Source organism: Ambystoma mexicanum, chromosome 8 (genome assembly GCF_040938575.1).
Source record: "Ambystoma mexicanum isolate Mex_15411 chromosome 8, UKY_AmexF1_1, whole genome shotgun sequence".
Classification (NCBI taxonomy): Eukaryota; Metazoa; Chordata; class Amphibia; order Caudata; family Ambystomatidae; genus Ambystoma; species Ambystoma mexicanum.
The window spans coordinates 534,516,986-534,530,196 of record NC_090929.1 but is presented as its reverse complement, the minus strand read 5'-3'; the positions used below and the strand labels follow the sequence as shown (position 1 = coordinate 534,530,196).

Sequence of the window (13,211 nt, the reverse complement as noted above, 5' to 3'; positions counted from 1 at the left end):
TCCCAGTATGGGGCCATTTTTTTTTTACAGTTGCTGCTATCCACTCACAGCGGTGGCTGGCCTGCAGGGAACGCTGGAGATTTCCCAGCGGGCCCCGACATCAACGACATCCTCTATGTGGGTACCCTGTTCTTCTGTTCCTCTTACCTTCTCTCCCAGTGCTCCCATGCCTTCCTTCCATCTATCACCCCCATCCATTTGAAGCAAAACATTTGTTATAAAGCTTCCAGTAAGGTATTCATCACTCTTATTAAATTTAATGTCAATTGTTTGCTATTTTAACTACTTTGTAATCTCTATTTAGGGACAAATGTGCTTTAAAATGTACTGTTTGCACCCATTTTATTTTTACAAATATGGTTGTGGGCGAATGCCAAAATTGCACATGGAAGGGCTGGACTTACTTGCACAGTGTAATATGGGGCCACATTGCAAGAGGTTTCCAGGGCCCTTTTTGTTCCCTAGTTCACCCCTGTCCGCTCATCTGATCATATGATCGAGTGGTGAAGTGAGCGGTTCGAATCCCCATTATTGCACTGTTGCGATCACTGTGTTAATTGTCAAATTCTATCAAACGGAGCAAATCAGCTTGTTTTCTCTTCTGGCCTCAAAAATACATAAGTGGGTGGCGTCCATCCTCTGGAAAAAGTGTGTGGAAGCCATCCACCCACGTGTACCCTCGACTTGTGCCCTAGGTATGAGGGATGCCTGGAACCCAATATTTGGTGCAATCATGTTTGGACCATAAGAATTAATTATCCATTGAAAGAGCAACCAGTGGCTGCAATTATCAGAGCCAAGTAATAGCCGGACGTATCCAAGGAAGCAGTATCCGCCCCAGTTTCTGAGCCACACAGTGAGCAGCAGTAACACAGGCATTCAGTGTTCACCAGTATAACAGCACCCAGAAGTCTACACCATCACGCTTATCCAGCGATCTCCAGGATTGAAGTCATCCGCGTGCCCCCCTGGATCCCAGTGAATGAGTGACTGTCTACCAGTATCACAAGCATGGAGTAGCCCCAATATCCCAAACACCCCTTCGGCCCCAGATATCCGAGAGATAGTGTCTGATGGGCATCGTCCTTCATCTGAGAGTGTCATAGTCAACCAGTGCACAGGGATATAAGAGCCATTCTGTGCCTACTGCATTACAGCCATCCAAGGTCCCCTGCACCAATACCATGTAGTGACCATCAGCACTTCAGCTATTTAATACACTTTTAAAAATGTTATTTCTATTTATACCGTATACCGTGCACGATGTGGAAGGGGAACGTCCATCAGTACTAGGATTTCTGTAAACAGGAAGGTGGTCTTCAAATGTTTATGAAACTGACATGGGGTTGACTTCCCGCTGAAGAGTCAACGACAAGGTGTTCCATGCTTTGGGTGCCAGTGTGAAAAAGGATCTCCCATTGCCCAGTGTCCGCAGTATTGGAGTCATCTGACTTTCCCTATTAGTAGAGCCAATCCATGTCAGTGACCGCTGTAGAGATATTCAATGCCCACCGCTTACTGTGCCATTCAATGCCCCTTAGTAAGAAAACTATCCATGGCGCCCAGTAGCAAAGCCTCCCAGGGACCACCTTTCTTTAAGCAAATTAGAGGCCTTATTAAAAAAGCTCACCAAGTGTACGAGGCACACAGTGCTATGCAGTACAACCACCATCAGTGACCAGCCGCCATTTTGTAGGAGTATTTGGAGCCTCTGAGTTAGTGCTTCCCAAGACATATTCACTGCTACTTCATCGAAAAACTTTGTAATCTAACTTGGCTATGCTTTGGAATTGTTCCAACATAAAGAATGATGTATTAAACTTTCCTCTCCATAACCTTGTTTTGGCATCCAGTGGTGTAATAACAGATCAGAATTCCTAATGGGCACTGTAAACGTGTGACAACTTGGACAATACAATGTTGAGATAATTGATGGAGTTCACTAACGCACTGACTCACACTATGCCTTTTGTTCTTTTGTATTGTAGGACAGCGTACTACACTGCGTACAGGCAGGTGTACAGTACAGACTACCAGACTGTTTATAAATGCTGCCCTGGGTGGTCTCAACTCAACAACGAGGCCGGCTGTCTTTATCGTAAGTAATGCCTGTTTCCTTGTTAGTTCCTTCCTCTGTGTGAAGTCTGTAAACTATTTGATATATGTCTGTGGATTTCTATTGATTATATCATTAACACCCAGGGCGTGGGGGGGGGGGGGTGGGGTGACGAATCAACTTCTGGGGCACCAGTGGTCCAGGGATGAATATCGGTTTCTAAACCATCAATCAGGCCCACACCTCTAGTACACCAGAAGGGATCTGAACGGATCGTAAATACAAGCAAATTGTAAACCTCCCTGTCCGATTTTGGAAACGTGGACAGAGCGGCAGGCTTATCTCTGCAAGGTTGTGGATCGTTGGTTATTTGAAACACAGCGAAAAATACAATTCTTACCCAATGACGAAAGGGACTGTCCAGTCAAGGTTGCATACGAATATCTACTTTTATTATTGATATTGATATTTTATTTGTATCGCGTTCGTACACAAGTGTTTCAGAGCGCAACAAGGCAAGGGAGGGGAAGAGTGGAGAACAAAATAACGATCTTACTAGGCCCAGTAACATTGAGAACGTGCAAGTGCATGAGAGAGGGAAAGGGTGAAAGTGCATTATCACAACAGACCACCCTGTTAAGGAATGCAAAGACAGTTAGTTTCAAGTAGGAAAAGGGATGCAATCTGGATACTGACAGGAGGGTAGTCGGTAAAGTAATTAATCACAATAGTTCAAGGATACTTGGTTTCAGAACAAAGGGAGAAATGGGTCATAAAATGTCACTGGGGCCTTTCGGAGAAGGACCAGGAGGACTGAACCACAATGTACTTTGTGCTTGTAGAGGTTCTTGGTGCTCGACAGGGTCATCCTGTTTCAGGCTGCTTTGCAGTTCTGCGACAGAGTTCAAGACGGGAGACAGCTGCAGGTATCAGGCGACAGGCAGTTCGGCGAACGAGGCTGGATGGATGACTGCAGACTGGCCTACATGGAGGTTCGGGGTCAGGATATGTCTCAGAGCTGGTCGGCAGTTCTTAAAAACTAGCCGAGGTGTCTCGGATGGCGTTAGCGACTGCGGCGTGACAACAGTCAGCAGTGCAGTCGGTTGCAGCTTGAGGGGCTTGACTGTCTCGAAATGTCCTTTCAGGCAGATGCTGGTAGATGCTTATTTATGCACTCCTCCTAGCTTCTTCACTGGGCTTGTGTCGTCCTTTAAGGCGGATGGCCAAAGCTGAGGAGAGTGGTGCAGGCAACGCCCATGTACTTGGTTTGGTTCAGAGATTCTCTGGCACTTCCCACCTAGGACGCTTGCTGCAGAGCCTAGCAGGGCACGTTGTGTGCTGGCTGGGTACCGGTACTGGAGCTGCTGGAGGGTCTGCAGGATGTGATATCTCCCTCTGTTCCCTGGAAGACGTTTAGGGGAGGGATCTTGCTTCCCTCTTGGATGTCCTGGCCTTCTTTCACTGACAGAAGCTGTAAGGTCGACTGTACCTTCAGCCAGGGTCCAAATGAGTTATTCTTGTTACTCCTTGCAAAGTCTTCACATGATCTGCCCAAAAGAGGGGCTCAACCCTCTTATAAAGCCAAATGGGCCAACAATCTTCTGTTATGCATGAGGTCATAAACAGAGTTCTTTGCAACAGGAAAGACAAAGGGGTAAAAACATGTACTACTAAGTACCACCCATCTTCCTGTCTGAAGTGGATTAAAGGTTCTCTCTGGTTAATTGAGCTCTCTGTGGTTCCTGATTAAAGGCAGACCTCCCTTGAAGTTGTGGCTAGAATAGACTTTCTGTCTCCATCAAATCCTCCCCTCTGAATGGGGTCTCCCTGTGGGGGTTGCCTACTGTAAACACATGCACCAAACATGACACTTCACTGCCCTTGATACTGAGGGGCAGGAGCTGACTACAGGTTGACACAGATGCATATCAAAAAGGTGTTGGTGGTTTCCTGTCCTTTGTTAACTCTACGACCAGGCCTCTCGCAGGCCTGCTTCAATTAATTTTCATCAGTATGCGCTGCCACCAGCAGGACTGACAACGGACAGGGTTGATCCATGGATCATTTGATAGTTGATTAGGCTGTCTGTCAAGACCGGTGGGGGGGTCTGTACTTCCGCTCTCTATATGGTAGAGGAGAGGCACAGAGGACCCCAGCCAAGATTCTCTAATACGGTAGCTATGGACGAGCAATCAAGGCCTAGCTTCTCAGGAGGTGATGCAGGCTGGTTCTTAAGTACAGTGTATCCCCAAGCCCCCACAAAGGAATGTCCACACACTGTATTACTGAAAACACAGTCTTTATATAATTAATATTCAAGGGTTATGTACACTTATCACAACAACGCACTTTGTGCTCAGGAAAACCAATAATGATAAATATCTACAATTCTAAAGTGGTACCACTAATATTAGACCTCATAACAGTGCATTCACAATACTGTAGCAATGGCACGCAGATCAATAAGCAGGAAACCAGCAAATAGAGAGAGGAGAGATAACAGAGGGTTGAAACAATAGGCAGAATACTGGCCCCTACCACTGGACACAGTTCTGTGTGGAGATCCCCCCACCTGGGCAACCTGTAAAATAAAGAGATATAACACAAGCCCAGTCCATATATTGTTCAACAGTCTTATTCTCTCTTACAATGTTTTTACCCCCCCAATGTACCTGGTGGAGTCGAGTTCTTCGAAGAGGCGTCGACAGATCCTTCTTGAATGACCCCCTTTAAAGCAGGAGTCACGGATCGTCGAGAGGCGTCGAGAAACGTCGAAGACCTCGGGGTTCGGCGACGGGGAATCGACGGCCCTTCTTGAATGCCTTCCCTTTCAAGCGGGAGGCACGGGGCGTCGAACGTCCGTCGACAAACGAGGTAGAACGATGTCGAAGAGGCGGCAGCTTCGTCCGAGCGGTGCTCGTCGGCGTCGGGGCGTCGGCGTCCTGCAAGGCGGAGGTGTGCGGGGCACCTCGATGACAATAGTTCTGGACCGCAAAGATTGTAGAGACGGGAGCCCAGCAAGGGCGTCGAGTCGCTCGAGTCTTTGGGATCGTGAGGTGGCGGGAAACCCACCGGCGGATTCTCCTCTGCGCGTTGGTCCTCCTCGACTTTCTCCGGCAGGGCAAAAGCGGTCGACGGTGCGGACGAGGGAGTCCTTCGAGTCAAATGTTCTTAGGCAAGGAGCGGACGGCTCCGGTCGTCGGCGGCTCGGCGTCAAGTGGTTCCCCCGGCTGGGCAACACAACTTCGACGGGCCTCCAGCGGTTGCACAGACCTGCGAACCCTGGTCGACGGCAATGGACTTCGACAGCGTCGATGTCCGGGTGCTTTACTTCGGTCTCCTCGGCAGTCCCCTTCTCCGGTCGGCAGTCTTTCGATGGTCTGGCGTCCAGGGAGCTTCGGCGAAGATTCAGCGGTGCTCGATGGTCCCTCGGAGCACGGGAAGAGGGCGCCTTACCAGGTCCTCTCTCGGGTCAGTCCTCGACGATTTCGACAACCTTCAGTTCCGTCGAAGCAAATGCCACAGCAAGTCTTCTTCTTCCAGCTGGACGTCGAGGATCAGCAAATCCAGTTACTCTTGAGTGGAGACTCAGCTTCTGAATGCTTCTGAACAATTTCCAGTGGTGAGAGGTCCCCAGATATACTATTCTGTCTCTCATCCACACTGCTGGCACACACACAGCAGCCAATCACACAGAAGGGCATTCATGCAGTCAGTCAGCCAATCAGGCACACAGTGCATTCAGGCCACACTCCTACCTTTCAGACACTCACAACAAGGAATGTGGATTGGGACAAGTACCCAGCCATTCAACACTACACACTGCATTCAGGCCAGTTTCGGGCAGGGCTGTCTCAGTCTTTGTCTCTCATGCCAGAAACCAGACAACCACAACAAGGAGTGTATATTGGTCACACACTCCATTCACCCAGGTCCCACCCACAGGAGGTACCCACAACATACAGTCACTGGGAAGGCTCCAGTCAGTCTAGCTGGGCCTTCACAACAACACCATATATGGAACTTCCACCCAACAGCCAGTCAGGGGGAAGGGACAGAGTCAGGGCTTCCCAGGACTTTGGGAAAAACAAGATAACAGGCACTAGAAAGCAAGAGGCCACAGGGGCCATCTTGTTTCCTATCAGGAATCAACTGATTCCAATGGCAGGGCCTGGGTATCCCAAAATGGAGGACACCCAGAGCACCTGTCAAATTCAGCATGGAGCTGCCACCAGCCCATACCCTGCTCTGTGGGCCGCCCACAGGTGCCCAAAAACATACACTAGGGGCACAGGGTTGTACCCCTACCCATGGGTGCCATAAGGGTATCCCATGGGTCTGTTCACCAAACCAAAAGAGAGCTGCACTGCCAGGAGTCCCTCATGGACTCCTGGGCAGAAAACATGACAGAACACACGGTAAAAACAGAAAAAGGACAAGGATTCAGAGGCCCTGTCCCTCAGATGCATTTCCGGCATCACAGTCGCCCCCCCCAGACTGAGGTGGAGGGTGCCTAATCTCCCACGGGATAGACACCCTCATCCAGACGGTCAACATACCTTCTGGAAAGGCCATCTGCATTATCGTGACTCTTCCCTGGTCTGTGCTCTATGGTGAAGTCTAGCCCTTGTAGGCTAATCGACCACCTGAGCAATTTCGGATTCTCACCCTTCATCTGCATAAGCCACTTCAGGGGCTTATGATCTGTTTGGACCTTGAAGGTGGACCCCGTAAGGTAGGGCCTAAAACGCCTAAGGCTCCAAACTATACTAAAACATTCCTTTTCAACAGTAGCCCACCTAAGTTCTCTACCCTTGAGTTGTCTACTGATGAATATGATAGGATGTTCTCTCCCTTTGTCATCTAACTGGGACAAGACAGCTCCAATTCCGGTGTCGCAGGCATCCGTCTGGACGATAAAGGGTCGGCTGTAGTCAGGCGCACTCAACACAGGTGCCCTACACAGACTTTCTTTCAAGCCATCAAAGGCCCTCTGACAGTCTTCAGTCCAATTAACCTTCCTAGGCTGTTTGGGTGAAGTTAGAGCTGTCAGGGGTGCAGCTATGGTTCCATAGTCTGCCATGAAATTGCGATAGTACCCAGTGAGGCCCAAAAAGGCTCTCACCTGGGTTTGAGTAGTGGGAGTCTCCCAGTTCTGTACGTCCTGTACTTTACTGGAGAGAGGTTGGATTTGACCCCCTCCTACCTCATGACCAAGATAGGTAACTTTCCCCTGAGCTATCTGGCACTTGGTGGCCTTGATAGTGAGGTTAGCCCTTTTCAAGGCCTGCAACACCTTATCCAGATGTGTCAAATGCTCTTCCCAGGTGGAACTGTAGACGGCAATGTCGTCTAAGTAAGCCACACAAAAGGCTTCCAGCCCACTGAGCGCATGGTTGACCAATCTCTGGAAGGTGGCAGGGGCATTCTTCAACCCAAAGGGCATGACCCTAAACTGGTAGAGTCCCTCAGGTGTGGAGAATGCCGTCTTTTCCTTGGCATGGTCCGTCAGAGCTATTTGCCAATAGCCTGAGGTAAGGTCAAAGGTGCTCACAAATTTGGCAGCACCTATAGTGTCCACGAGCTCATCAGCCCTGGGCAATGGGTGCGCGTCAGTTTTGGTGACGGCATTGACTCCTCGGTAGTCCACACAGAACCTCCAATCCTTGGTACCCGCCGGGGAACTTGCCTTGGGGACAAGGACCACTGGACTGGACCAGGGACTGGTGGAGGGTTCAATAACACCCAGATCCAACATCTTGGCGACCTCAGCCTGGATGTGGTTTTTGACGGTATCTGACATACGATAGCTCCTGCTTTTGACAGGCACACTGTCACCAGTGTCAATTTCGTGCTTACACCACGGTGTAAGGCCCGGTGTCAGTGAAAACAGAGGGGCATACTGCTGGAGCAAAGCCCGGCAGGCCCTCTGCTGCTCTGTTGTCAAATCGGGAGAGAGTTGTACTCCCTCCACTGAGCCATCCTGAGGGTTGCTATGCAGCAAATCAGGAAGGGGCTCACTCTCATCCTCTTCTTGCCCTGAAGCTAGCAAGAGACATGAGACCTCTGCTCGCCTGTGGAAAGGCTTGAGCCTGTTGACATGGAATACCTGGGGGGCTACCCCAGAGGCTCCCATGTCCACCAGATAATTGACTTCGCCCATCTTGGAGATGATCCTGAAGGGTCCAGTCCACTTGTCTGCCAAAGCTCTAGGCTTGGTAGGCTCCATCACAAGGATTTCCTGTCCCGGAGTCCAATCCACTTGCGAAGCTTTCAGGTCATGCCAGTACTTATTCAATTCCTGGCTGGCCTTGAGATTTGCTGTTGCCTGACCCATCATTTGTGTCATCCTCCGCCTGAGGCCTAACACATAGTCCCCCACTTGCTTGGCGGGACCTGGAGGGGTGGCTTCCAAGCCTTCTCGGATCAAGGCGAGGGGCCCCCTCACGGGATGTCCAAAGAGTAACTCAAAGGGGCTGAAACCAACACCCTCTTGAGGTACCTCTCTGTAAGCAAACAGCAGGCATGGCAGGAGGAGATCCCATTTCCTCCTTAGGGGCTCTTCCAAAGCACCTAGCATGCCCTTGAGAGTTTTGTTAAATCTCTCAACCAGACCATTGGTCTGGGGGTGGTAAGAGGTGGAGAACTTGTAGGTTACCCCGCACTCTTTCCACATGGTTTTCATGTAACTAGACATGAAGTTGGATCCTCGGTCAGAGACAACCTCCTTGGGGAAGCCAACACGGGTGAAAATGCCCAGGAGAGCCCTGGCAACCACCTTGGCAGTAACAGTCCGAAGGGGTATTGCCTCAGGGTACCTGGTGGCATGATCTACCAAGACCAGGATGAACCGATGTCCACCTGAAGTGGGAGGGTCAAGGGGACCGACGATGTCGATGCCCACCCTCTCAAATGGTGTGCCAACCACGGGTAATGGCTGCAGTGGGGCAATGACCCTGCCTCCAGTCTTGCCAGACAACTGACAAGTTGGGCAGGTCCTGCAGTGGGACTCCACCTCTACTCCCATCCGTGGCCAGTAGAAATGGGCAGAGAGCCTCTGCTTAGTCTTCTTGGTCCCAAGATGACCAGCCAAGGGCACCTCATGCGCCAACTGCAGTAGGAAGGGCCTGTAAACCTGGGGTACCACCAACCTCTTGCGGGCACCAGGTTCGGGCTTAGTGGGCTCACTAACAAGGAGCTCACCCTCCCAATAAATCTTGAATGTCCTAGGCACTTCACCTTGTGCCTGGGACAGGGCCTGTTTCCTCAGGCCCTCGAGAGAGCGGCACTCTCTCTGTCCCTTACAAAAGTCTGCCCGGGAGGGTCCCCCTTCAGCTAACAAGCATTGAAGGTCGGGATGATCCTCCGGGTTGAGAACCTCTCCCACAGGAGAGTCTTCTGTCTCTTCTCCCACAGGAGTTGAGTTTGGGTTTTCCGCTGGACCCAGCCCGTCCGGAGCATGGATCCCAATGGGTGCTGTCGGAACAGCAGGAAGAGAAGGTGTTCCCTCCACAGAGGTGGCCTTCTTGGTCTTCCTTCTTCTTGCCTTAGGCCTCGCCTTTGGCTCGGGTACCTGACTCACAGCCAGACCCGGTGTCACCTGTGACCTAGTGACTGCAGCAGCAGTCATGGGAAGACCATCCGAGATCAACCCCAACTCTACTAGATCATTTCCTAACAGAATGTTAGCAGGGACATTGTCCTGAACCAGGACAGGAAGCTTTGCTGTCTTGTCTCCAATCATGAGTGTGACTAGGGCTACAGGCGATAATTTGGGAGGCCCACCAGCTAACCTGGTGGTTCTCAGAGGAGCACCTACATAGTCCTCTGGCTTGAGCAGGGTCCTGTCCACCACTGTCATGCTTGCCCCAGTGTCTCTCAAACCAGTAGAAGGCTGGCCATTCAAGAGGACACTTCTCAAAAACCTACGGGTGTTCTGCGGGATAGTTGCCAGTACTTCTGCGTACTGGTCCCAGGCCCCAAGGGACACTAAGGAAATCTCTACCGGAGCACCAAATGTGATTCCTGTAGAGGAGGGGAGGACAGTGGCCTCCACCTCAGCCACGGGGTAAGGGTAGGTCAGGCTGACAGCCTGTACTCCAAGTGCCTTACCTTTACACTTGGGGTCACCCCTTTTGTGATCCAGAGCCCCACAATCCCAACAAGTGCCAGGAGTGCGGGGTACGGTACTGGAACCACTGGGAACCTGCTTTGCAGCAGGTGGACCACTACTCTTATTCCCACCCACAGAGGGCTTATCCCCACTAGATTTTTGGGTCTTAGGAGAGGAAGGTTTTGGTTTACCCGACTGTGATTGCTTTTGGGACTCCTCAGCTTTCTGAGAGGTCCCCTTTTCTTTGTCCTTGTCCTTCCCACTGGAGTCCTTAGGGGACACCCGGTGGGAGACCCACTTGTCAGCCAACCTAGCCAGCTTAAAGGGGTCCAAAATGTTCTGGTCAGCCACATACTGACGCAGCTCTGGTGAACAGGCTTCAGAAAAATGCTCAAAAAACAAGAGGTGGGACAACTCAACAAAAGTTTTCACCTTGTAACCGTCAATCCACCCCATCATGTTCATGTGCGCAGTACTCACCCAGTCAACCCAAGACACATTCTCTCTTTTCTTAAAATCCCTGAACCTTTTAAGGTATTGGGTAGGTGTCTTGCCAAACTTGGCAATCAAAGCAGACTTCATACACTCATACTGACCCCTTTCCTCCACACTCAGCTTCAGAATACAGTCATATCCAGTTTGAGGCACTCTGCTTAACAAACACTTAGCCCAATCTCTTTTATCTACATCATGAATTGCACAAGCCATTTCAAACGCTTCAATCCATTGGAGGATATCTGAACCCTCCACAAACACACCAACCAAATCTTTCATAAACTTGGTGGCTGGGGACCTGCCACTCTCAATTGGTCTAGCTGAAGTCTCCACTCTAGCTCTCTCTAGCTGGATTCTCTGACATTCAGTGTCCTTGTCTTTGAGCGCAAGATCCCTATTCTTGAGTTCCACTTGCTGTGCCAGCTCCTCTTTCTTAAGCTCAGCTTCTATTTCCAACTTGCGATATTCAAAGGCCAATTTCATCCTTAATAACTCAAGTTCCATGGAATTGCTGGGGTTTGGAACAGAGGCAGCAGGAATGGTGGCATTCCCAGAAACAGATTCAGCGACAACCCCAGGGGCAGAGTCCTCACTGGTTGCATCCCCCCCTTCATCAAGGGTTTCACCATCAGTCTGGTAGTCCACCAGGGCAGCTATCAGCTCAGCCCTAGACTTATCCACAAAGTCCAACTCCCTGGCTTCACAAGCACTCTGGAGACCCTCTAAGCTCATCCGAGTCAATTTACCATTTGCAATGGGCTCCATTGCCTGTAATGCAGTTATTTGGTACACACCCAAACCTTAATCTAATAAAGTGCGGATATTTTGTAAGTGGCACGGTTATACACTGAGTCTTAAAACCATAAGCATCCCACCGCTGCCACCAGCTTGTCAAGACCGGTGGGGGGTCTGTACTTCCGCTCTCTATATGGTAGAGGAGAGGCACAGAGGACCCCAGCCAAGATTCTCTAATACGGTAGCTATGGACGAGCAATCAAGGCCTAGCTTCTCAGGAGGTGATGCAGGCTGGTTCTTAAGTACAGTGTATCCCCAAGCCCCCACAAAGGAATGTCCACACACTGTATTACTGAAAACACAGTCTTTATATAATTAATATTCAAGGGTTATGTACACTTATCACAACAACGCACTTTGTGCTCAGGAAAACCAATAATGATAAATATCTACAATTCTAAAGTGGTACCACTAGTATTAGACCTCATAACAGTGCATTCACAATACTGTAGCAATGGCACGCAGATCAATAAGCAGGAAACCAGCAAATAGAGAGAGGAGAGATAACAGAGGGTTGAAACAATAGGCAGAATACTGGCCCCTACCACTGGACACAGTTCTGTGTGGAGATCCCCCCACCTGGGCAACCTGTAAAATAAAGAGATATAACACAAGCCCAGTCCATATATTGTTCAACAGTCTTATTCTCTCCTACAATGTTTTTACCCCCCAATGTACCTGGTGGAGTCGAGTTCTTCGAAGAGGCGTCGACAGATCCTTCTTGAATGACCCCCTTTAAAGCAGGAGTCACGGATCGTCGAGAGGCGTCGAGAAACGTCGAAGACCTCGGGGTTCGGCGACGGGGAATCGACGGCCCTTCTTGAATGCCTTCCCTTTCAAGCGGGAGGCACGGGGCGTCGAACGTCCGTCGACAAACGAGGTAGAACGATGTCGAAGAGGCGGCAGCTTCGTCCGAGCGGTGCTCGTCGGCGTCGGGGCGTCGGCGTCCTGCAAGGCGGAGGTGTGCGGGGCACCTCGATGACAATAGTTCTGGACCGCAAAGATTGTAGAGACGGGAGCCCAGCAAGGGCGTCGAGTCGCTCGAGTCTTTGGGATCGTGAGGTGGCGGGAAACCCACCGGCGGATTCTCCTCTGCGCGTTGGTCGTCCTCGACTTTCTCCGGCAGGGCAAAAGCGGTCGACGGTGCGGACGAGGGAGTCCTTCGAGTCAAATGTTCTTAGGCAAGGAGCGGACGGCTCCGGTCGTCGGCGGCTCGGCGTCAAGTGGTTCCCCCAGCTGGGCAACACAACTTCGACGGGCCTCCAGCGGTTGCACAGACCTGCGAACCCTGGTCGACGGCAATGGACTTCGACAGCGTCGATGTCCGGGTGCTTTACTTCGGTCTCCTCGGCAGTCCCCTTCTCCGGTCGGCAGCCTTTCGATGGTCTGGCGTCCAGGGAGCTTCGGCGAAGATTCAGCGGTGCTCGATGGTCCCTCGGAGCACGGGAAGAGGGCGCCTTACCAGGTCCTCTCTCGGGTCAGTCCTCGACGATTTCGACAACCTTCAGTTCCGTCGAAGCAAATGCCACAGCAAGTCTTCTTCTTCCAGCTGGACGTCGAGGATCAGCAAATCCAGTTACTCTTGAGTGGAGACTCAGCTTCTGAATGCTTCTGAACAATTTCCAGTGGTGAGAGGTCCCCAGATATACTATTCTGTCTCTCATCCACACTGCTGGCACACACACAGCAGCCAATCACACAGAAGGGCATTCATGCAGTCAGTCAGCCAATCAGGCACACAGTGCATTCAGG

At 50.8% G+C, this 13,211-nt stretch overlaps 1 protein-coding gene and 1 long non-coding RNA gene across 2 annotated transcripts in view; one reads left to right on the top strand and one right to left on the bottom strand.

Annotated features, from left to right (window-relative positions):
* MEGF6 (multiple EGF like domains 6) overlaps window positions 1–13,211 on the top strand; it is a 1,562,146-nt gene that overhangs the window by 306,298 nt on the left and 1,242,637 nt on the right. Inside the window, exon 3 of the mRNA XM_069610227.1 lies at window positions 1,989–2,098. Coding sequence (XP_069466328.1) covers window positions 1,989–2,098 — 110 coding nt within the window. The remainder of the gene's footprint in view (window positions 1–1,988; window positions 2,099–13,211) is intronic.
* The window catches only part of LOC138472185 (uncharacterized), a 226,922-nt gene that overhangs the window by 201,919 nt on the left and 11,792 nt on the right, over window positions 1–13,211 (bottom strand). The gene's annotated exons all lie outside the window — the stretch shown is intronic.